This window comes from Notamacropus eugenii, chromosome 3 (assembly GCF_028372415.1).
Source record: "Notamacropus eugenii isolate mMacEug1 chromosome 3, mMacEug1.pri_v2, whole genome shotgun sequence".
NCBI lineage: Eukaryota > Metazoa > Chordata > Mammalia > Diprotodontia > Macropodidae > Notamacropus > Notamacropus eugenii.
The window spans coordinates 95,313,983-95,340,122 of NC_092874.1; the positions used below are offsets into that span (position 1 = coordinate 95,313,983).

Below are 26,140 nucleotides of genomic sequence, written 5' to 3' on the forward strand. Positions count from 1 at the left end.
TTTGCCCTAACCCTAGCCAACTACTTCAACATTCAGTTGTTAAATAAACGAATATTTATTGAGCCATCTATTATATACGTATGTAAGTAACATAGTGGAGCTTTCATAAAGGAATACGTTACTTACTTCCACATGGTATAATCACAAATATACACACTCCCCCAAGGTGGAGGGAGGTATAACTTCCTTCTCTGTCTTCATATGTCAATCTCAAACTCTTCATTTTCCATCAGCTGCTCTGCTTGGTTTCAACTACATGGACACCATGTGCTCCCCCACCTCCCATTACCTGAAATTTCAACATCATAGAGACTGATTGAGCTTTGATGCTTGACACTTTCTTAGCACCCTCAGCTGACTTTCCCTCTGATTGGAAAGCTAGAAAGCAGAGCAACAAATTCCTCCCAAGGCTTTCCTTTAGCTTTAAAACTGGCAAGTCTGAGCCATTTTCTCTTTCCACCATCTTTGCAACTTTGCTTTTTTTGGTGACTCCTATCATCTGCACCCAACATGGAATCCACACACTGAATCATGAGAGAGGAAGGAAAATCTATTTAGTTTTTCTTGGTAAGATGGTCTTTTTAAAATAATCATGGATTTCTTTGGAGGTTCTGCAACATTCTGGGGCTTGATGCACACACCACTGAATTATTCACAAACAGGAGTTTCTATTTAGAATACAAACTCATTTGTGCATGTGTGTTCGTCCTTCTTTCCCAAAGAAGACCATGCCATCAGAGAGATGATGACATGCCTCGCACTTGACTTTTGTTTTTTTGGGTGAGGGAGGGCTGTGCAGGTTACTAGCCTCACTTCTCCTTCAGAGCCATCTGAATCCAGTGACCAGATATTCATCAGGATGACTGGAGATGAGCCAGGATGAGGCAATTGGGGTTAAGTGACTTGCCCAAGGTCACATAGCTAGTGAGTGTCAAGTGTGTGAGGTGAGATTTGAACTCAGATCCTCCTGACTCCTGCACTGGTGCTCTATCCACTGCACCACCTAGCTGCCCCACCTCTCAAGACTGCACAAAAAGAAACTGCTTTATTGTTCTCTAGTATGGACCAAAAATTTTTATAAAACACCTTTTGCACTTCATGAAGAGTGATGCCTGATAGCTCAAAAAGGATGAACCTGAAAGAAGAGAAAAGCCTTTGCCAGCCAGTTTCAGACTCTACCCTCTTATGTATTACAAGTATGACAAGACTTTATGGAAAGGATGCATTAAAATCCTTTTTGAATTTCAGCATGAATCCATTCTCTTAATCAAAACATCACAAAGGAATATAGAATGGAAATATAGTATGTGGGCAAGAGCCTTATCCCCAGGAAAGAAAGCATGCCTTGTGCATATTTTCTCTAATCATAGGGATCTTCAGAATGGAAAAGGGTCATTCTGTACAACCAGACTATTCAGTACTCACATGTTCTTTTCTAATAAATATGTTGGAGCCTTGCTTCAAGTGGAGGTATTCTGTTCTATCCAATACTGTGCTCCTTTCTGAGGTACTGACCTGAGAGGACTTCCTGTGAAACACATGAGGCAAGCATTTGTCAACTATATTTGTCAAGATGAGGAAACTGAGGTTCAGAGAAAAAAGTGGTTGTTTCAAACAGAAAATGGCTAAGCCAAGAATTAAAATAGGGTTTTCATTATCTTTCTAATAGACTACCATGTCTTCTCAATCAATAAGTATTTATTGAGTGTCTATTAAGTGTTCATTACAGTGATGGGTGCTGTAAAACACCATGGAAGAGGAAAGCAGGAAATTACAAGCCGTGTTATTTTGTGAAATAGTGAAAAGCCATGTAAGTGAAAATTAGTCTGCAGAAAGCCTTCTATGACACCAATTGAACCATTTTCTTCCAGGATCATTCATAGCTTAAACTGTCATAGAAACAGCAAATAGATGGAAAATGGAATAATCTAAGAATCACTATATTTGGATACTAACAACCTATCCAAAAATATACTATATTTGAAAAAACAGAAATAGCATTGAGGGAGACAAACTTTTGTAGAGTAGATGGATCAGACCAAGTTTATTGAGGAAATCCATAGTGGAGATGGGGGCAGATAGGTAGTGCAGTGAATAGAGCACAGGGCCCGGAGTCAGGAAGACTCATCTTGACTTTAAGTCTATCCTCAGATACTTACTAACTGTGTGACCCTGGACAAGTCACTTAAATTTGTTTGCTTCAGTTTCCTCATCTGTAAAATGAACTGGAGAAGAAATGGCAAACCACTACAGTATCTGCCAAGAAAATCCCAAAATGGTTTCATGAAGAGTCGGACATGGCTGAAATGACTAAACAATGGTGATTTGGCTGAAAGGTGCAGAGAATATAAGATCCCATTGTGTTAATTGTATATTGATTACCACCATGCATTCATATTATTCATGGAATCATATAAAAAGATCACACAAAATTCTGTGACAAATGCAAACACAAAAATAACTATTAAATGACCCTCTGATTATCTGTGTCAAGTGAAGGGTAATACAGGGAGATGTATGCTGGCCCAAGATGTTTCCCACTGTCATGGAAAATGTCTTGTCCACGGTTCAAATGGAAGAGTGATCCCAGATAGAATGTGAGGTCCTTCAGATAGTTCATCTAGGTAAATGATAAAAATGTTAAAAAACCAAGGATGTCTTTCAGAAGTACTTGACTAGAGACTTCCTTCTAAGCTGATATGGATCTATTAATGATGATTCTTTGGTCTTGATCACAACTGTTTCAGAATCCACCTAGCACTAGTATCTTCTAGACTATTTCTCTCCACATGGTTCACAAGGATGGCATGAGAAATTTTGTCAAAAGTTATGATGAAATATAAGCTTACTCTATCATTCATGTTATCTACCAAACTAATTGTGTCATAAAAGAGATGAGGTTAGTCTGGCATGGTTTTTTGGGATCATTTTATTGATGGTCTTAAAAAATTCATTGTCATTTTCCATCGACACCCCCTCACTCTGTATGATCCTTTCTTGTAGAAAGAAGTACAATTAAAGAAAATAAATTGGCATATTAAACATAACTAGAGATATTTGCCTCATTTTGCAACCTTTGGCTGAGAGGCTGCAGGCATGCTTCGCTGGAATTATTTGTTCTTGAGGAAGTCACATTTGAGCTTAGAGATCACTGCTTTCCTTTCCAAGTGGTCACAGATACTTCCTTAAATAATGTGTTTGAGAATTTTGCAAGGAATCAAAGGCACCTAGGTGGACTCTGCACTCTTCATTTTTTTTTTTCAAAATCAGCACAACATATGCCTTTCTCCCATCCCATAGCATTGCTTATCTTTCCCATGAACTTTCAAAGCTCATTGACAGTTGTTTAGTAATCACTCCCACCAGTTGTTTCAGTAACCCGCATTGCAGTTCCTCTGGATATGCTGATTTGAAGTTATTGAAGGAAGCATATTTGGGGTTTTAACTTCCTGTTGACTACATCTGTCCTACTGAGTCCAAACCTCATTTCTCTGTCCCTAGCAAAAAGGAACAAAATAAGAATGAACTAACTCTGTTTTCTGTGACCCTGCTGTCATTGTCCCATCTCCTGAACTATGGTCTTTTCCCTTTAATCCTCCTCGTGTTCTAGCATTGATAAAAATGCCTTTGTTGTTGTTTTGCTACATATGACAATTTTTATTACAACCTGGTTCATTCTAAACTTTAGCACTCCTGACAAAACTCTCTCAGGACCATGTTTTTCTTTTGTATTCATCCTCAGTTCCATGAACTTGATTCCATCTCGCATATGTACATAGCCAGCTGATGCTACTATGGAGGGCAGTTTGTCTGAATAACTAGGATACACCTTTTAAAAATCTAAACTTGTTGGTGAGTTCTGAATGTACCCACATTGATATTTTAGACAGCTTCCCTCCTCACTGCTTTCTTCATTGGAGTGGCTTTTTTCATTTGTATTTTTCAGAATTTACTTCTTGAGAACATCTTGAATATTTTGAGGCAACTTCTCTTATAAGAGGATTAGGTCATGGGCTTCTACTTCTTCTTTCCTTGAACCCTTTGACATGTCTTTCCCTGAAATTAAGGTTGTGTGGTAGACCATGCGACAGAAGTGGAATGCCTCTGTGCAGAAAACATAGAGTTCTTGACTGAGAGGGGAGATTCTAGATGCAAGGTGAATTGTTAATTAACTTATGGAATTATTAAATTAAATTTAAAATAATTAAATTAATTATTAAATTAAATTAATTAAATTAAATTAAATTAAATAGTTAATTAAATTAAATAATTAAAGAAGGGAATATGAGGTTTAGCTGCCCATCTTTGCTTTCTACTGATGAATTCATCTTGCTATGCTTGTTCATATTGTTGTTAAGTTGTTTTTCAGTTATATCTGACTCTCTGTGATCTTATTTTGGGGTTTTCTTGGCAGAGATACCGGAGTGGTTTGCAGAAAACTGAGACAAACTGGGTTAAATGACTTGCCCAGGGTCACACAGTTGATGAGTGCCTGAGGATGGATTTGAACTCACAAAGATGAATTCTTCTGGTTCCAGACTGCTCTATCCACTGTACCACCTAGCTGTCCTTGTTCACATTAACTAGAAGTAGCATATGGTCTTAGTCCAGATGCTCCCTGTTTATGGCTAAAGAATGAGACCATGAGGGAATTCCTTTGGGTTGAAGTGGGGCAGGCACAGGCAAGTTTTGGGATACTTGCTGGGAAGGACCATAATGGTAGCAAATGGAGAATACTGCTTCAGCCATACTTTAATAAAGCACAGAAAAAAAGGGGCAAATGGCACTGGAATAAGATGGGGGGCTAAAGAAAGGTAGGTAGCAGTGGGGGAAAAGAATGGGAAGGTAGAAGAGCATTGAGTCATTTACAATCAGTGTGGATCAGAGGTGGGAACACCTAGGCAGTATGGCTCTTGTGTTTGTCCTTCATTGCTGAAGAAGACCATGCCATCAGAGAAATGATGACCCCTTAGCAGGAGTCCCATTTTTGTAAGATTTTGGTGGCAGGGGTCATTAACATATCCATACATCTCAAAGTTATTAGTAATGCCTTAGGGTTAGTTCATTATTATAATGCTTTGCTGGATTTTACTGCCTTACTTCCTGTGTCTGGAGCTTATTTGAGGTTTACAGACCAAGGCCCTCAGAAGGACCAAGAGACCATTGCATAAGGTCAAGCTGGTTTCCCTTAATTTAGCACATAGTCTCAGGATGTGGCCTCAGTTAATTTAAGAGGCATTTCCAAGTAACTTCTATGCTCTTCAATTTATGAGACCATTTGTAAGTAACTGCTATACTCCCTTAATTTATGTGGCAGTTTGTTAGTGACCTTTAAGTTTCCCTTTGCAATCTTTCTACTATCGTTATCTTGTATTAGTTAATTATAAACTTATTTCATATATTAATTCGGAGGGGAGTGGTCAGGGGACCAAAACAAGGTACAATTTCAACATACAAAGCATGGGCAGAACCACAGATTATTTGATTTGAGTATTTTTTAAAGAGATATAACGATAAATGCAGAATCCAGACTAGTGGAGGATAAATTCCTCAGCACTGGGTGGGAAGCTCCCTTGCGTGTGTGTGTGTGTGTGTGTGTGTGTGTGATAGCACCAGCATTTCCTGATGCAACTTTTTTTCTCCCATGCACAACACGGGGAAAACTTTACTTAAAAGAAGACAGAGCTGTCCTTGGAGCCTGACTGGCCTCAGCTTCCCTGACCTACTTTCTGGTCTTTGACGTCATAAAAAGTCCTACCCATGTAGAGAGTAGGCTGGTGTGATTGGATGGTAGCATACTGGCTGCATGGCTTATTGAGTTTATCTGTAAGTCTCTAGTTCAGGCAGAGATATTGGCTCACTGGGTGCTGGAGGAGGCTATTCAGATGGGTAAAGAAAGTAACAAGGCCAGCATTCTCTGGATGCTACTGAGTCTTCTGCAGAAGGTGGATTGCCAATGTAATAAGACTAAAAGTAAATGGGCAACCCTTCGAGACAGGACTGTCACATTTCAGGTATCTTGCAATGAAAACCAAGGTAGAGTTAATAGGGGTCACACAAGTCAAGAGGTTTCCCCAGATGGGAGTGGGAAAAGAGGGAACCAGGCAAGGAAACCCTGCTATGGTTTCTGACCCAGAGGTTTCAGTTCCTGCTAAGATCAAAGCCAGGATTCTGGAGGACAGCAGACTTGGGACTGAGACTAGGGAACTCCCACTGGTGGGTGGAAAGTTCAGGTTTATCTTATATTGTTCTCAAGGAGAACGGACAAAAGCAGACTCTAAGGGAGCAGGTGGTGGTTGTGGAGAAACTCGGAGGAAGAGACTGTTTCTGTCAAGGAACTTTTGTGGGTGTAGGAGAGATTCAAACAGAAATATGGAGTCTATGGAAAAATGGCTCCTGAGGAAATAGGCTAATGTAACCAATACTGAAAGGCTCTCTGTGCCCATCAACTCAATTTTTCTCTAGACTGGGAAATCTCTTTGGCCCTTTTAGATAGCTAAGATAGTTATTCTCACCTGGCCTTGTAAAGATGAATTCCTGTTGTAGATGATGGGGGTCTGAAAGGAAGGGAAGTTCCTATAGCAAATTGGTTTGATAGACTGGATTTATGTGTCCCTCACCCCAACATGCACATCCTGCCCAACCTTCCAGAGGTATTTAAACACTGCCTTCCAGGTGAAACTCCACCTGGATGACTTCAGATTTATCTCTAGGTCTTACCCATCATACAGGTGTGGGCTGATCAGTTGATGAACTGTGAGCAGGAGGCTGGGACAGTTATTGCTTGGACAAATACTGCTGTCAGTGCAAATAGGCACTCTAGGATGGGGCTAGGGGAGGGAGTCACAGAACCTACAGTCCTATTAGGTAAGCAAAGGGTAATGATACCATCTCCTGGAGAGGGTTTGGAGCATGGCTCCTGAAATATGGTGTTGATAAGGAAGTAATTGATGGCCAGAGTATGGGGGTGCTAGTAAAAGTGTACAGGGAAATTCAGTAATTAGGAACCAGGGGCCATTCAACCCTACCCAAACTAGAAGTATCCTCTGAAGCCCTTTGCCCAATTCTGGAGAGGCTACAAAGGGTATAGTATCTGTGTAAGCCATTTTGGCAATGTCTAGGCATATTATTGTGGGTAGGGCCAAATGAAAACCCTTAAAGTGATCTGAACCATCCTAAGTAGTTAATACATACAATATTGAGTTCCTGGGTGGGAATGAGGGGGATGAAAGTATATTTTCTGTAGTGATAGAGCTAGAGTACTTCATTGTACTAGCTCCTTTATAACAACCCTGTGTTACCTGGGAGAAAGGCAGTTAGTACCTGGTACCACCTATGATGGACTACAGGGGGCTGAATGAAATTATCATGCTCATCATTATGATTGTTCCTGATCTTGTTAATGTTGTAGGCTACACAAGACCAGCTCAGGATGAGTAGTATGGGATTTATTAAACTTCTCAGGGCTTTTTCCTCTATTCCTGTGGCTGAGATATTTTGCTTTCACCTGGGAAGGAGTCCTGTATACTTTCAGTCCTATATGACCACCTGAACTCTCTCTTATATTGCTACTTTATGGAGGGCAGAGACCTGGAAGACACTTATTTTCCTGGAGTATTGATATGTACAACTACACTGACAATATAATGTCAACTGGGTCAGATGAAGCAGAGGTCCTAGATCAGGTGGTGAATCACTTGAAGGACTGGGGTGGAACATCAACCATAAGAAAATTCAGGCTTCAGCCCTCTTTCTTCAAGTTTTGGGAAATAGAGTGGGCTGGGAAAGCCTAGAGGATTCTTGGAACAGTCTGGAATGAGCTACTGTCACTTGTTTCACCACTATCAAGGAAACCCAGAGATTTATTGGTCTCCTCAGGTTTTGAAGAATCTACCTTCCCCAGATGGGCATTTTGGTGGTTCCTACTTACTGAGTCACCTACAAGTCTCCTTCTTTCAAGTGGGGCCCAGAATAGCTCATATTTAAGATCTAAAGGAGGCTGCCCCCCATCTGTCCCCTTGGGCCTTTCTGACTCTATAAAGCCCATATTTCTGGAGGTCTTTGACCATAAAAATCAGGATGTGTGGAGTCTTTACTCTATCAAGAGGTGGCCAGAATAAGTCACTGCTAGGCATCTGGAGCTCTATGTCCATTAGAGCAACCACTTATCATTTTTTTTTTAGCACTAACATATAGCACTATACTTTGAAGACTCTATGCTTTTTTTTTTTTTAGAATCAGGACAAAAGTTATCCATCTCCAGTCACAAGATCCTCTCCTGTCCACAAGATTTTTCAGAGATCCTTTAATAGTGGCTCAGCAATCATATTTGACAATTCTTTTAGCTGCCTGAGAGACAGTTCCTTTGGGACTGATAATTTGTATATATTATCATATCATTTTTGAAAAACAGTTACCTCTTTTTTATGCTGATTTATTTTTAATAGTATTTGATTTTTCCCAATTAAGTATATAGTCAATTTTCAACATTCATTTTTTGATTTTGAGTTCCAAATTTGTATCTTTCCCTCCTTTGCCATCCCTTCTCCAAGAGAGTAAGCAATCCCATATAAGTTATACATGTGCAATCATGTAAAACATATTTCCATATTAGTCATGTTGTGAAAGAAGAAAATGAACAAAATGAAAAAAACTCATATTCCTCCACAAAGGGAAAATAGTGTGCTTCAATCTGCATTTGGATTCCATTAGTTCTTTCTCTGGATGTGGATAGTATTTTCCTTAATGAGTCTTTTGGAATTGATTTAGATTATTATATTGCTGAGAAATGCTAAGTAAATAGTTGATCATTGCACAGTGTTACTGTTACTGTATACAGTGTTCTCTTGGTGCTACTCACTTCACTCAGCATCAGTTTATCTAAGTCTTTCCAGGTTTTTCTGAAATCTACCTGCTCATTATTTCTTATAACACAATTGTATTCCATTATATCTACGTACCACAATGTAGTGCCAACGTGATATTCACAGCTCTTACAGCAACCATGAATATGCCAAAAAACAACAGACTCTCCACATGGTAGACAGAACCAAAACATTTACGCAGATACCAGAAAGCCAAATCCCATCACTAAAAAGCCACATCCATCATAGTAACAAAGAAATCCATCATAGTAACCAAGAGGTCTATACACATTATCAGACCTTCCCACAAACAAACACTCATGACCTAGCTGTCTGCCTTTCTCTCTCCCTCAGTTCTGACTGCTCTGACCAATTTCCTCTTTGCTCTGCTCAAGTTCTACCTCTTCCCATTCCACCCTTCCTGTGTTACCTGTTCAGCAAGCTCCTCCCATCACATATGTCTTAGGCTTCCATGTGATTCAAGCAGGTCACATGAACCTATTAATGGATGGGAAAGATCTTCCCATTAAGAAGCAAAAATACAATAACAATAAGCAAAAATGCATTATCAATATACACAATTTGTTCAGCCATTCCCCAGTTGATGGACAGTCACTCAATTTCCAGTTCTTTGCTACCAGAAAAGAGCTGCTATAACTATTTTTGTACATGTGGGTCCTTTCCCCCTTTTTACGATTTCTTTGGGATACAGACCTAGAAGTGTTATTGCTAGATCAAAGAACATGCACAGTGTTAGAACCCTTTGGTTCTAGTTCCAAAGTGCTCTCCAGAATTGTTGGATCAGTTTCATAGTTCCACCAACAGTGCATTAGTGTACCAATTTCCCCACATCTTCTATAACATCTTCCATTTTCCTCTTCTGTCATATTAGCCAATCAAACAGTAATCTCTTACTGGGCCTTAGCTGCTATATGATACAGGATCATATAATCATCCTTTTTCCAGAGTTGCCAATTATGGGTTGAGTGATTCAAGATGGATCCTCCAGCAAGATGGGAAGAGCATGAGGTTCCTTATTGCTGTATTATTAAGTGGAAATTGTATATTAGAAATCTTTATTGCTTGGAAGACATTTCTGGCATTAGTATCCTTTCACAAACAAGTAATGACTATGCCAGAGGCTCTAGTCCAGACCTGTGCTGCCACTTACTAAGGATTTGGTTCCTGAAAGTCGCCTGGTTAACTGATGGTTCCATTTGCTACAAGAGGAATATGTCACCAGACTTCAGCAACCATTAATCTGGTAATGGGAGATAGGTTGTCAAACTATGGACCAATGATTAAATCCTGCTCATTGCCTATTTTTGTATGGTCTGTGTGCAAAGAGTGTTTTTTTACAGAGGCAGGAAGAATTTAACTGTGTCATTGTTTGCTGACTCATGCCCTAAGGTGTAGGCATCCAGCCATCCTTCCAGTAGGCTGTGCTCCAGGCTGCATGGCTGGCATGGGAGAGAGCTTTGAGGACTCTCTCACAGCAGGGGCAGAGAAGATCTACCTTTATGCTAGTTCCTAGTTAATGGTCATGGATCTGGCCAAGTAGTCTGGGGCCTGGAGAGCACAGGATCATAAAATCAAAGGATACCTTTTGGATCAAGATGGAAGAATTTACTGATAACTCCCCCTACATAAAATTGCTTCTGGGGCATATAAGCAGCTCTCAGAAACATTGTATTACAACTATTATAAGAACAGCAGAAGTTGGGGAAAGTCCAGAGCAAATTGGAAATTTTTGTGGTGATACCATACTGTTCTGGGAACAGTACTCTAGGATCCCCTTAACTAAAATTTGGCGCTGCTGAGCAGGAGCTGCATCATTGTGCATCTGACTGACCAAGTCAAGTGTCCAACCTCCCAGAAGCCATATATGTGACTAATCCATGCTACCTGGGAAAGCGGAAGGACTCTCTTGTCCAGTGGTTGTTTGAATCCAGTCTCCAGGAAGACTTACCTGATTAGAATGAACCGTTTCAGGCCACAGTTCTGGCTGACCCTTTCTGAACCTTCCTTTTTCCTTTCCTATCACTGAGTTGCTTTGGCATCCAGGTCCTTGTCCTCTCATGGGGCTCCACATATCTTGGAAAAGTTGCTCAGGTTCCCCTTGATTGAAAGGCTTCCTTTCCTCTGGGATGGTTTGGGGAACTCCTTTCCAGAAAGGGCTTGGTGAAACAAGGCATGAAATTGTTGAGAAATGTCTTACTTTCTAATAAAACGAGGACATAAAATTGTTGCTGTATAATTATCATTGCTATGTATTTTCCTGGAAGAAAAGGGGATCCCTTGGTTGACTTGGTAGTAATTCTAAGTCAATGGATAAAGGTATGGGAAGAGTCCTTATTTAGCCACTGTGGCCCCTCCACAGAGACCTCTAAGGGAGCATAGGTTTTGTATCATTTTCCTGGTGTGGCTCCTGGAGAGGGGGAGGTTTTTGTAGGTGGGCCAGGGAATTCTGAGTGAGTGATACAGGAGAGCCTTTATATCAACTTAGATTTTGGAATAGGATGCATGCAGGAGGCTTATGACTTAGCTACTTTAGTACAGATGACCCTGATATGGGATGAAGAATTATTGACTGTACCAATGATGTCCCTGCTGTTCCTGGAGCTACTTCTGCTCATCACCACTACCTCCCATCAGGAGAAAAAAAATTGTGACTATATTGGATATCCATCACATGAATCAGTAGGACTGGAGACTTGGTTCTTCGGAAGGGAGGATGAAAGTTTCTGACTTTTGTTCTTCATTTTTGTTTCTCTCCTTTCTTTTCTCTCAGTACTTCCCATGCACAGAAGACTATGTAGTAAATGCCCTAAAAGCATTTAAATGGTGAGAGTTCCTCTAGAAGATCCTCAGGACCTTGTGACCAAGCAGTGGTCTTTGATAGAACCAACTACCATTCTGCTACTAACTTGCTATTTGAGAATGACAAAGCTGCCTCACTCCCTGGGTCTCTGCTTCCTCATCCATAAAATGAGGGAGTTGAAATCAGTGCTCTCTAATATCCTTTCCTCTAAGTTCTATGATCAGTGGAAAATTTCTGTGATGAAATTTGAGGATGTTACCATCTTTTTTTTTTTTTTTCATAAACAAAGACCCCAGAAAGAGAGAGCTGTTTATTCATTATTTAGTGTTTTTTAAACAAAAGCCAAATGTGTTTCAAATCCTGATGCACCCATTCTCCTAGCTAGAACATGGGGAAGTTTTACCTAAAAGAAGACAGGGCAATTCTTGGGGCCTGATTGGCCCACGGCTTCCCAGGCATAGAGAGGACTAAGAAGTCCCAGGAACAAGGGGCTGGGCTTCTGAGATCTGGTGGGGTCCTAAGACCACCTAAATCATGATACCCTGAAGCGCTATGAGGCATCCAGAGAAGCTTAAGTGCCACTGTATCTTTGTTGCACATTTTTGCCATGTCAGGGCAAGTAAACCCATTTCTGATAAGTGCTTAATGACTTTGAGTACCTCATTTTATCTCAACGTAGAACTTGAACTGGCTTCAGTCATGCCTTGGACAATGTGTCACATTGGACCCTTCAACTCCCCTCCCCCTTCCCCAGCCCCCGCCAGTGGACAGCTGATGTTACATTCCTTCTATGGATAATACAGACACACTGCCTTTCTATAGGCATGAAGAAGGGAGTATATGTGCTGATTTGGCTCTTTTTACTACTGCAAGTGCCATTCAGTGGACACTCAAAGTATCATATGTATACCCACAGGTATCACACTACGTCTGATCACTTTCTATCCTATTTGTTTTCAGATCTCCCTTTTAATGACTGTAATCTTGTTGAGCAAAGAACTACATAATTTTTCATCTTTGTAGCCTCATACTTCAGTATAGCACCTTTCATGTTGGAATGTTAGTCAAACTGAAATGATTGATTAGATAATGATATAAAGGACTTGACTTCAGGAGTATTAAAGGATTAAATTATTTGGTTCTTGAGATAAAAGGGCAGAGGTGTATGAAAGTAGGTGATGAGTTCCAAAGCTAAAATCCAGTGCAAACAAACACTAGACTATGAGGAGGAGAACTGGTTCTAGTCCTCACTCTGCTACTAACTTGCTATTTGAGAATGACAAAGCTGCCTCACTCCCTGGGTCTCAGTTCTCTCATCCATAAAATGAGGGAGTTGAAAAATCAGTGCTCTCTAACATCCTTTCCTCTAAGTTCTATGCTCAGTGGAAAATTCCTATGATGAAATTTGAGGATGTTAAATCTTTTTTTTTTAAACAAGAACACCAGAAAGAGCTAGCTGTTTATTCATTATTTAGTGTTTTTTAAACAAAAGTCAAATGTGGTTCAAATTGTTATAGTTGGCTATTTTGTAAAGGACTTGAAAACAGAAAAAAAAAAAAAAAACGACTAAGAAAACAGTAAAACTCCAAACTTACGCAAGAAGCAAAACCAAGACTTGGAAGAAAGGAAATGCCTCTGGATCCAAGAGAAGCTTGATTGAGGTTAACACTTTCTGTTCCCCTTCCTGTGCAGGGTAAGGGTGGGAGGGATGATGGAAAGAATTGAGCTCTTCAAATACGAGCTTGTGAAAGACTAGGAAGAAATAAGAGAAGCAGCAACAGTTGGCAATAACAGCTGACATTTCTATAAAAGCTACAGTTTGCAAAGCACATTATCTCAGTTAATCTGTGTTACTATAACATGAGGTAAATACAGCAGTGGCACCAAAGATGCTTTTCTCTTGAAAGGAGAAGTAAAAAGGATATTTATATTTGCCTCTGGAGTACATAAGGTCATATAAATCCCTTTAGGAAATTGGAGTTGAGAGGTTAGGGACTAGGATGGCAAAGCATTATCCTGTTTACTTCTGTGTAGCCTGGCCCTGGATTTGAGTGGTCACTAAAGCAAATCCTTTTCTTCCAGGCTGAGTTGGACAAGAAGCAGGAGGTGCTTCCTTGGGACATGACCAGAGACAAGTCTTGACTTGTGTTTTTTCCCTATCTTCAGTCAATGGCAGCAGTTAATTTAGGAATGCTTGGACTGATGTCCAGTTCCCAGTTTCTGACACACGTACCTGGCATCTCAGAGACTTCTGAAAGACAAGTAGGCCTGGTTTAAAAAGAAAGGTTAAAAGTTAGTAAAGGGAAAATGTTGTATGGTTTAGTGTTTTAGCCACTATTTTTAAGGATGAACTTAGAAGTCCCAGCATTCTGTGCCCAAGTCAGTTACTTCTAGAGCAAATCCCTTCCTTGATAGATATCAGTTCATGTAAATTCCATCAAAAAAGAAAAATATTCCAGACAGCCCTTGATTAAGTGAGTGATGCAAAATATCTACATGATGCAAACAGGTCTCTGAGGTAAATTCCATGATTTTTCATGTTTCTGTGTATGGCTGCAATATCTTTTCCAACTTTAGTTGTTAAGTGTTGCTATTTAGCCTCTAGATGTGTCAGCAATAATTTCAAAGATAAGGCCTCTTTGAAATTCACATCCTAATAAGATGGCCAAGTTCAGGTAATTTTTCTCTCTACTTCCAAAGCATAAAACAATTCTTTAACATATTTTGTATTCTTTCTTTACTAAATAGATCATTTGGTCCTTGATCATCCTACAGACAAAACATATACACTTTTAGAAGCTTATGTTTCCTTGCAGATATAAAAATCCCATTAACTTCTTTAGTGGGAAACCTGATATAACCTGGTAGGTGGGAGCTCAGTCTAGCCAGGAAGGATATTATATGTCATGTAGAAAAAAAAAATCAGTATTTGACATATATCCACCATACAGATCAAATTAATGGACACACTGAACTTAAAGAGTCAGGAAGACTTGCCTCAGATACTCATTAGCCATATGGCCTTAGACAAGTCACTTACTCTCTATACTTCAGTTTCCTCATCTACAAAAGGAGGAGTTTGGCAATATTCACTAAGGTCATTTCCACCTTTAAATCAATGGTCCTATGAACTGCTTTGTCTGAGAACATGACTGCTATCCTTGCCTTTTTATTTTCTGTTTCAAGTTTATTTCTTGTAAACAACATATTGTTGGATTTTGATTTCTAATCCATTTTCCTATCCACTTCCATTTTATAGGTGAATTCATCCCATTTACGTTCACAGTTAAGATTACTGTGCATTTCCCTCCTATTTTCTTCTGTTTATCCTGTTCTCTTTTTTTCTCGTCCCTCTTCAAAAGTGTTTTGCATCTGACCACTGCCTACTTTTATCTTTCTCCCTTTTGCCCTCCCCTCCTCTGGCTTTAATCTCCCTCCCCTCCTACTTCCCTACTGAGCAAGATGGATTTCTATACCCAAGTTTGTAGCAGTATCCACTCCCTTTTCCCCATTTTGCTGCAACTGTAAAAGGTTTCTGTACACCTCTTTTATGTGCAATAATTTTCCCCATTCTTTCTCTCCTTTCTCCATTCTCCCCATGTATCCCTCTATCTCACTCCTCTATTTTTTAATATCAAACCAGAGCAATTGACTCACGTCTGTGGCTTCTGTCTCTGTAGACTTATTTTAACTTCCATAATAATGATAAAGAAGTTTTGGGAATTATATATATCATCTTCCCACACAAGAATGGGGGGGAGGAGCCAAGATGGTGGAGTAGAAAGACACACATATGCTAGCTCCGAAACCCATAGCCCATAAAATACCTGTAAAGAAGAACTCCCAACAAATTCTGGAGCAGCATAAGCCACAGAACAACGGAGTGGAGGAGATTTCTGTTCCAGAGAGACCTGAAAAGCTGACGCCAAAGGTCCGTCACACCCCAGACCCGGAGCAGAGCCCAGCCCTGCCTTGGCTGCACAGCACTGAGAGGAGCAGATCCGAGCAGGCTTCAGGACAGATTCTCCAGCCACAGCTCAGGTCCCTCCACCCACGGGCGCTAAAGGTCAGTGAGAGAGTCTTTTTGGCTCACCGAGAGGGGAGCAGGGTGTCCCCATAACTCAGGCCCCCTCAGGAGGCAGCAGGGGAGGCAGCAGTGGACAGGGGCTCCCAAAGAAGGCAGGAGCCTGGATCCATTGTTGAAGGTCTCCACACAAATCCCCTGAGGGAACTGAGCCCCGGTGAGGTAGCCTTGCCCCCACCTGAGCACCTGAACTTAATCTCAACTGAATAGCAGCCCTGCCCCCACCAAAAGCCCTGAGGTTGGGAAGCAGCATTTGAATCTCAGACCCCAAGAGTTGGTTGGGTGGATCTGGAGGTGAGGTGGGTGTGGAGAAGACACTCAGAAGTCAAGTCACTGACTGGGAAAATGCCCAGAAAAGGGAAAAGAAATAAGACCATAGAAGGTTACTTTCTTGGTGAACAGATATCTCCTCCCATCCTTTCAGATGAGGAAGAAAAAGGCTTACCATCAGGGAAAGACACAGAAGTCAAGGCTCCTATATCCCAAACATCTAAAATAAATATTCAATGGGCTCAGGCCATAGAAGAGCTCAAAAAGGATTTTGAAAATCAAATTAGAGAGGTGGAGGAAAAACTGGGAAGAGAAATGAGAGAGATGCAAGAAAAGCATGAAAAGCAGGTCAACACCTTGCTAAAGGAAACCCAAAGAAATGCTGAAGAAAATAACACCTTGAAAAATAGGCTAACTCAATTGGCAAAAGAGGTTCAAAAGCCAATGAGGAGAAGAATGCTTTCAAAAGCAGAATTAGCCAAATGGAAAAGGAGGTTCAAAAGCTCACTGAAGAAAATAGTTCTTTCAAAATTAGAATGGAATAGATGGAGGCTAATGACTTTGTGAGAAACCAAGAAATCACAAAACAAAACCAAAAGAATGAAAAAATGGAAGATAATGTGAAATATCTCATTGGAAAAACAGATCCAGGAGAGACAATTTAAAAATTACGGGACTACCTGAAAGCCATGATCAAAAAAAGAGCCTAGACATCATCTTTCATGAAATTATCAAGGAAAACTGCTCTGAGATTCTAGAATCAGAGGGCAAAATAAGTATTTAAGGAATCCACTGATCACCACCTGAAAGAGATTCAAAAAGAGAAATTCCTAGGAACATTGTGGCCAAATTCCAGAGTTCCCTGGTCAAGGAGAAAATATTTCAAGCAGCTAGAAAGAAACAATTCAAGTATTATGGAAATACAATCAGGATAACACAAGATCTAGCAGCTTCTACATTAAGGGATAGAAGGGCATGAAATGTGATATTCCAGAAGTCAAAGGAACCAGGACTAAAACCAAGAATCACCTACCCAGCAAAACTGAGTATAATACTTCAGGGGAAACAATGGTCTTTCAATGAAATAGAGGACTTTCAAGCATTCTTGATGAAAATACCAGAGCTGAAAAGAAAATTTGACTTTGAAACACAAGAATAAAGAGAAGCATGAAAAGGTAAATAGCAAAGAGAAGTCATAAGGGACTTACTAAAGTTGAACTGTTTAGATTCCTACATGGAAAGACAATATTTGTAACTCTCGAAACTTTTCAGTATCTGGGTATTTGGTGGGATTACACACACACACACACACACACACACATACACACACATATACATACACACACAGAGACAAAGAGCACAGAGTGAATTGAATAGGATGGGATCATATCTTAAAAAAATGAAATTAAGTGGTGAGAGAGAAATATATCAGGAGGAGAAAGGGAGAAATGGAATGGGGCAAATTATCTCTCATAAAAGAGACAAGCAAAAGACTTTTTAGTGGAAGGAAAAAGAGGGGAGGTGAGAGAAAAAGATGAAGTTTACTCTCATCGCATTCAACTAAAGGAAGGAATAAAATGCATACTCATTTTGGTATGAAAACCTATCTTACAATATAGGAAAGTGGGAGTGAAGGGGATAAGCAGGGTGGGGGGGATGATGGAGGGGAGGGCAATGGGAGGAGGGAGCAATTAGAAGTCAATACTCTTGGGGAGGGACAGGATCAAAAGAGAGAATAGAAGCAATGGGGGGCAGGATAGGATGGAGGGAAATATAGTTAGTCTTACACAACACGACTATTATGGAAGTCATTTGCAAAACTACACAGATATGGCCTATATTGAATTGCTTGCCTTCCAAAGGGAAGGGGTGGGGAGGGAGGGACGAAGAGAAGTTGGAACTCAAAGTTTTAGGAACAACTGTCGAGTACTGTTCTTGCTATTAGGGAACAAGAAATACAGGTAATGGGGTATAGAAAGTTATCTGGCCCTACAGGACAAAAGAGAAGATGGGGACAAGGGAAGGGAGGGATGATAGAAGAGAGGGCAGATTGGTGATAGGGGCAATTAGAATGCTCGGTGTTTTGGGGTGGGGGGAGGGGACAAATGGGGAGAAAATTTGGAATCCAAAATTTTGTGAAAAGGAATGTTAAAAGTTAAATAAATAAATAAATAAATAAAAAGAATGGAAGCAGTTTAACTTTATTGAGGCTTATGATTTCTCCTTGATGTTTGTCTTTTTATTCATCTCATGAGTCTTATATCTGAAAGTCAAATTTTCTGTTCAGCTTTGGTCTTTTTTTCAGAAATCCTTGAAAGTCCTCTTTTTCATTAAATATCCATTTCCCCCCTGAAAAATTATACTCAGTTTTGCTGGACAGGTTATTCTTGATTGTAATCCAAGCTCCTTTGCCTCCTAGAATATCATATTTCAAGTCCTCTGCTCCTTTAACTTGAAAGCAGCTAAATATTGCACAATCCCAACTATGGCTTCATGGTGTTTGAATCATTTCTTTCTAGCTGCTTTTAGCATTTTCTCTTTGACCTGGGAGCCCTGGAATTTGACTAGAATTTTCCTGGGAGTTTTCATTTGGGGATCTCTTTCAGGAGGGGATCAAGGGATTCTTTCAATTTTTATTTTACCCACTGGTTCTAAGCTATTGGAACAATTTTCCATCATAATTTCTTAAAATATGATTTTAAATCATAGTTTTCAGGTAGTCCAAAAATTCTTAAATTATATATCAAACTGTTTTCCAGGTCAGTTGTTTTTCTGATGAAATATTTCACATTTTCTTCTATTTCTCCATTCTTTTGACCTTGCTTTTACTGTTTCTTGATGTCCCATGGAGTGCTCAATCCTAATTTTTAAGGAACTATTTTCTTTAGTGAATTTTTGTACCTTGTTTCCAATTTTGTCATTTCTGTTTTTGAAAGAATTATTTTCATCATTTGACCAATTCTGCTTTTTAAGGTATTATTTCTTTAGTATTTTTTGTGTCTCTTTTACCAAGCTGTAGCTAATTGTCTTTTCATAGTTTTCTCACATTACTGTAATTTATTTATCCATTTCCCTTCTACCTCTCTTAAATGAGTTTGAAAACAAATTTTTTTAGCTCTTCCAGGAATTCTTGTTAGGCTTGTGCCCAATTTTCATTTTCCTGAGGCGTGGCTTGTGAGAAATGTTATTCAGTTATGGGCACTGTGACAAAACTTTATTGCATTGTTTCAACCTAGCCATGCATGAATGTGAAGCTGTACACCTGCTTTTCTGATTTCAGGGAGTTGCACCTGTTTATTCTCCTTCTCCTAATTTGGGAAGTCCCTAATCATTCTTCCAGTTAGAAATCAGATTATTTAATTTGTATCCTGTTGTTCTCTTTTAATGCATAAAAATCTCTCTCCCTGTATTCTAGGTCTGTGCCAAGCTGAGGAGCCTGGTCCTGATTTGTTATATAATTGACATGCATTACTTAATAAATCAATATGCTCAGAAGCTGAAACCTTTGTTTCCTCATTTATTTCAAATTTCACACATCTTACGTCTCAGTTCTTTCATCTGTAAAAGAAGAGGTTGAGCTAGAATAGCAGTTTTCAAAGTGAGGTTGAGCTAGAATAACAGCTTTCAAAATGTGGTCCAGTGGTTCATCTCAGGGAATCTCTCATGGAGGTCTATGAAGTCAAAAGTATTTTCATAATAACAAAGACATTTTAATTTCTAATATGCTAAATATTGATAGATATAATCCCACAATAATAAAATCTCTTGGAGGAAGGATCTTGAATATTTTTAAGAGTGTAAAGGGGTCCCAAGACCAAAAAGTTTTGGAACAATTGGATTAGATAATCTCTAAGTTTCCTCTCGCTTCTATGGTTTTGTATCTGGTTAAGGATCTATTGAACAAATAGATGAGTTGCACTTCCCTTTTATAGCTCCTAGGACATAATCTTCTGTTATATAGCTATCTTGGCCAAATTTTCCAAACTAAAAACTAGAACATGTGATCTGACAAAGGACATTCTTTTGGCAAAGCTTTGTAAGAAAGCATACTTTTCTTTTCTAGAAATTGAGACTACAATAGTAAACTCAGTATATATGGTCACTGAATATAAAGAATGTAACCAGAAAAGAAACTGCCCAACTCCTGTCGTTTCTCATGAACCTAATTTAAATGATATTACTTACTTGTAATACTAGATCCACAATTTCAATTTGGAAAATTGCTCTGCAGTAGAATGTATTTTTTGCTTGAGAGCTGAATGGGCCATCTGATAGGTTTCAAGAACATACAGAAAAATAAACTGGAACCAGAAAAAAGGAACATGTAACAAATTGAGAACTCCACAACAGTGCTGAAGTGCTAAAAGGCTGACTCAACAGGTCCAACAAAACCCAAACAACTTGGGGAAAAAACCGCAATAAAAATTACTAACACTGCAATAAATATTACATGGCATGAGACAGAGGAAAGGAGGCTGTGAGACCAAAAGGTCCTTTTTAATCCAAATCTTCAAGCACCTTGGCAGCATCTGGAATGTTGGTGCCCAGAGGTCTTAGGGACACTGATGAAGTGAGGCCACTGATTCTTCTTGAGCATGCTGTGGTTTCCATAGAGATAAACTGGAGAGGTGTGAGGATTATCTAGAAATTCCACAGATGCTGGCCATGGTGGATTCTCTGGGTAGATTGAAAGTGGCCCCATAACCATATCAGCTTCAAAGAGAATGCCACACCAGTGCTGCCAGGTTTTTATAACTCTTTTCATTCTGGTAGCATTTAGAGATGGAACCACAGCTAATGGTGAACATCCTTCAGTATGATTTTCCTGCACATCCATGTCAATAGACTTGGACTCTGCTTCATTCTTTGGGAAGCAATCTAACTTAGGGTATGCAGAATAAACTTCATCCTTTTTTTGAGGAATATTAGGGAAGTGGAGTGGCATATGATCTTCTCTAAGCTTTTGCTGAGAACTCCAATCTCTTTCTTTCTTGGTCACAAGCTCCCTCTCTTCTGCTTCCAAAAAGCCCAGGGATGCTGTTTCTGCTTCTTCACTTGGGAAAAACCAACCTTCTTCTTTCTCCAGCAAGAAATTCCCAGGAGTTTTCTCTACATCAGTAAGAACTATGGAATGAATTTCCTTTTCTTCCTTCTGCTTCAGGAAACCCCTGAGGTCTTGCATTTCCTCTAGGGTTTGATATGAGGTCTCCAGGGGCTTTCTTAGACAAGCTGGTGTCCACCGCACTAGCACAGACTGCAGGATGGAACTAACCCGGAGACCTGGAGGCCCCCCAGGGCTGCTACTAGGGATTCCAGGGGCTGGGTCGGGGGGCCTGAGGCTGGCTGTCCTGGCCTCCCAAAACTGTGAGGCTAGGTCGGGCCGCGTGACGCCCCAGGCCTCGTCTTCCCACACCCAGTCCTCCCGCCTCCTCTTGGGTCTGGGAGGGTCGGCATCGTTGGGGGCACAGGAGAGCTCCCGATACGGGTCTGGGAGGGTGTAGGAGCCTGGGCCGGTCCAATGTGTTAGGAAGCCCCCAGGGGCCGTGTGGCCAAATTCACTGGTGGCTCTAAACTGTGCCGCCATAGCCACAGAAACGTCCAGGTACTGAACCAACGGAAGGTGAGGAACAGCGCCTGCGCAAGAGGAAAGCGCAAGGGACCATCAGAATGAGAAGGGATGCTCCGCGGCGGGTGGTTGGCAGCGCAGAGCTAACCTTGACTTCAGAAGGGAAGTGGAGCAGGAAAATGAAATAATTCTTCTTGGAGTGCAGCTTCACGATGAATGACAAGGGTCATTCATTTAAACAAACAAACAAAAAGGTGTTTTATGAAGGGAGGGACATCCTCAACTACGCTCTTATCTGGGCTGGCCAGAGGAAGCATATAAACAGTCTTAAAAGAAAAAAAGGATATGTTTCTGTTATTCCACCTCACATTGCATGAATATGTTTTAAAAAATCTAAATTGGTTAGTAAATTCTTTGTGCATTCACATTGTTCTCTTTAGTCCCTTTCTACTTTCTAACTAGAATCCTTATTCTTTCCATCTGCAGAATTATACTTTTGATAGCTTCTCATTCTTTCTGGGCCTACTTGTTGAATACAATTTAAGCAACAAGATAGTACTTTTTCTCCAGAGGAATCTTTTTAAAATCTGCTCTTCCAAAATCTAAGGGGCACATATCAGACTGATGGAGTGCTTGGGTCCCAATTCTAAAATCACATTTCTCTTTCATTTTTTTGTTTATTTACTTTTTCCTGAGGGAGGAATGCTTTATTTGCATCTTTCTTTTTCAGAGGGTTCACAGGACACATAAGGAGTTGGGCTGTAAAAGCAGCCAAAGGAAAGGAGGTAAGCTTCCATTTCCCAGGTGAAACTGGGGGGTGAGGCACAGTCTAGCATTATGTACTTTGAAACTAACATCATGGGGATCTCAGGGGACAGTTTAGGTTCTAGATGGGCAGGAGGTCTTGTCCTGTAGGGCCCCGTGTCAACCCTGTGCTTACAATCAACTATCTTGAGGACAGCAGGCATCTGGAAAGGGTTAACCAGTGAAGAAGGCCCTGGTCAAAGTCTGCTCAAGGTTATGTAGGACTGGCCCATGGATGCCAGCCCAAATTGGAGTCAAGACTCCTGCCCTATATTGGAAGAGTTACTTTAGGCTCCTGATGTTAGAGGGGACTTGGAACGATTCAGGATACTTGTTATTTTGAAACTGGCATCATGGAGACCTCAGGGCACAGTTCAGCTTCTAGTTGGGCAGCATCCATTGACCTCTAGGGTCCAGTGCCAACACCATCAATTTTGAGCTCCAGTTTGAGAAGGTGATGGGGCTTGCCTCTGACCCAGGGCTTTGTGGCCTCCTCTACTGGCCTTCCTCTTGTCACAGGCTGGACCCATTCCAGAGATGACACATTCTCTGTTGGGGTGCTGCTACTGGTGGAGACCTGGCAGGGAGTTTGGAGGATGATGCTCTGGGTCCCAGCTACTCTTGATGGGGAGGGGCCCTTTCCCCTCAGGGGCTGCCAGTGCAGCCCCAAAGAGAACATTCAGAGGAATCCACATTTCTCTTTTAAAAATCACATTTCTCCCTCACCTCAAAACATTATCCCAGGCACTTTCCCACCCCAGCCCAAGGACACAACCTGCTCCAGCAACAACTGTATCTCCCTTCCTGATATAGCAGCCAGCTGCACCTATAGAATTTATTAGTTTGAACCAGCTGTGTACTGATTGAACTGGCTGTGCACTGGGTCATAACAACATTTACTGCTCACTGACCAATCATATGTATCCTAGACTTAGACGTATGTATACTCCCTTACATTTATCTTATCTGACAAGACATTGATGAGAGCAGTCTGAGTCAATCCTGACCACTAGTTGATTTACTGATATTTCAGACCTAAAACCATACCTCCATGTAGCCCCAACTTGGGCTATTTCCTGATGAATTCTGGGTAAAATACCTGCACAGTAGATACCAAAAGTGCATGTTCCTTTGAGAACTGACAGCTCCTTAACCACTCCCTAATCCTATCCCCAAACACCTAGTTAGTATATTTGGCACATGTTTCCTATAGAATATTCTATATAAACTTTACCTGTACCCCTCTAAGGTTGCAGGTTCCCTAAGAACTCTTGCCCACTGAAAAGCCTAACAAATCTTTACCTTGACCTCAACAATGCTTGAGTCTATGAATTCTTTCCAGGCTGCCTGCCCGTAGTACTCTGGTCTTTGTGAGGGGTCTCACCACCCCTCCTTCCAGCCCTCATCAAGACCATATACATGGCTTTCTTCTCCTCTGTCACAAATTATAAGATGGGGCCATATCTCCCATCAAGATTTACTTCATTTCTGTTCTGACAGTCATTTCTTATCATCCAGAGCAAAGTGAGCTAGCAATGAATGAAAAAATTTTAAAATAAAGTTTTGTTTTATTTTAGTTATATAAAATTGTACTTAAAAATATAAAAGTCATTCTTAGTTTCTGGGCTGTACACAAACAGGTAGAGGTCGGATTGGACCCTCAGATTACAGTTTGTTGATCCCTCTTGTCAACGAGAAGGACCCCTCTACCAGAGTCAAAAAGACACTCAAAGTAAGTAGAGGTGGTGACTATCTTTCCATTCTTGCTATTCTAATCCCTGAATGAGAAAACTTGACCTCCTCAACTCTCCTTTTCTCCATATCATTTGCCTTGGTCATGCTATCTTCCTTGTCCATTCAGCAGCCTGGATTTGATTAATGAGAGGGCAAGCACTAATTTACAAAGAAAATTAAATTAAACTAAACTTGGTAGCTATTAGGTCACCCTTCTCTTTATATGTGAAGTGCCAGATTCAAGCCTCCTGCTTTTTGCATCACCTCTAATGCTCCAACATAAGAACATGAGAGGCTCTAGTCTTGAAATGCAGCCCTTCCTCCTTTATTTCTTTCCTTTTTACTTCTCAATTGTAAAGCATCACTCACTGAGAAATAATTTGTTTGGAGGGCACAAATGCTATGTTATTAGGGAAGTGTGTGGAAGTAGTAGATCATTAAGAGCTATTAGTTCTTTTGTGGATAAAGTATAGTATTATACATAGGATTTAACCCCTAAGATCCTTGTTCAGATTATCACAGAACAATTTCTTGAAATCGGGAGATCAGTAAAGATGATAGAGCAGAAGACGCAATATTTCCCAGTTCCCACCCCGCACCCTCTCACTACTACTCCAACAAAGCTCTAAGGAGAAGATCAGACACAATGGGTCACTTTTCCAGTCCAGGTCACAAATTCAGCTCCCAGGAAGTGAACAGTGTGTGGGATAAAAAGACCTTTACTCAAAATCTTAAATAAATAAAGAGGCTTCTCAATAAGAACAGAAAGAAAAAGATTTATTACAATTCTCGAGAAAGGGATGTCCTTCCACCAGGTCGGGGAACCTGATGGAAGGAGGCAACTTACAGAAATTAAAGCACAATTTTTATACCCTAACGCAGAGAATCCCACCTTCCCACCATCCCGCTTCTCCATTGGCTGGGAGGCGGTCTCACAGTCTAAGGGCGAAAAACTAGGCAAACCCTGGGAAATCTTCACCTATCCCAATACAATTACCTCATCTAATAACTAACAACTGTTGATGTGGCTTTAGAAAAGAGGGGAGGGGGAGAAGCAAGAACTGGTAGTGTTGATATGGCAACAGTACAACAAACAATGGGGAGATTTTAACTTCCAAGTTTCGGCTACAGCCCACAGCACTTTCACAAAGAAAGCTGGTAGCTGGTAAGGGGAGGGGGAACCAACTGACCCTCCACAAACCCTGAATACCTGAAACTCAGGTATCCAGGGAGAGAGGCCTTATGGAAGAGAAATTTTATTTAGAAAATCCAATATTCCCCATATTTTTATTATGAGAAGTCTTCACAATCTCCTCATCTCACTCAACAGGATAGGAACAATGGAATTGGAGAGTGCTGGGATTGTCTTTAGTCCCATGGCTAAGAACAGGGTACTGTGGGGTCAGAGTAGTCTGCTCAACCTCTGAGCTCCAAAGAAGGCCTCATCCTTTTTGCTCTGACTCGGAGTGGGATCTTAGACTCAGCCCCTGCACTAGAAATAGAGTCCCAGTGAGGTCACTCTCAAGCGTGGGATTATGAATTCAGTTCTTTTGTTTAGAACAGGAGGCAGCTGGCAGTAATAGCACTGTTTGTCTGAACCTAGAGTAGAATAAGAGACTCATTCCACAGGCTTGAACCAGGGTTAGGGCCTATTGCTCTGTCCCTGTGACCCTGGAACAGAAATATGGGATCAGATAAGGAGTAAACAGTTAGGGCTGTTCTGAACTTGAAAGTCATTTGTTTAGCTATAAAGAGTTATGACCTGCAGTTGTCTACTGCAGCCCCACCCAGTGGTAAGATTGCAGCAGTATTTGTTGTCTAGATTAAAACCAGGGTCTTGAGTCTAGAAAGTCCAGGAGGGCCTCAGACCAGAACATAAGGAGTGCTGAAAGTTTGTAGCTCCCTGGCCTGAGCTACCCCTGCGATCCTTGAAGAACCAATTACATAAGTCCAAGCTATCAATAGCCATGTGGAAAAAATGCACCAAATGACCAATA

The 26,140-nt window shown here is 40.6% G+C and overlaps 1 protein-coding gene across 3 annotated transcripts; it reads right to left on the reverse strand.

The window, feature by feature from the left end:
• Positions 1-1,050: 1,050 nt before the first annotated feature.
• On the reverse strand, positions 1,051-21,671 carry LOC140532997 (uncharacterized). Of its 3 annotated transcripts, none has more exons than XM_072652244.1 (4): positions 20,225-21,671; positions 13,919-13,953; positions 13,281-13,437; positions 1,051-1,528 (listed from the first exon to the last, which is right to left on the reverse strand). In XM_072652244.1, the coding sequence occupies exon 1, from the start codon at positions 21,621-21,623 to the stop codon at positions 20,550-20,552; it is 1,074 nt and encodes a 357-aa protein (XP_072508345.1). In that variant the 5' UTR covers positions 21,624-21,671; the 3' UTR covers positions 1,051-1,528; positions 13,281-13,437; positions 13,919-13,953; positions 20,225-20,549. The 3 variants fall into 3 exon arrangements, with proteins under 3 accessions (XP_072508345.1, XP_072508346.1, XP_072508347.1); XM_072652245.1 differs by lacking the exon at positions 1,051-1,528 and adding an exon at positions 10,354-11,041; XM_072652246.1 differs by lacking the exons at positions 1,051-1,528; positions 13,281-13,437; positions 13,919-13,953 and adding an exon at positions 18,225-19,710.
• Positions 21,672-26,140: the final 4,469 nt, after the last annotated feature.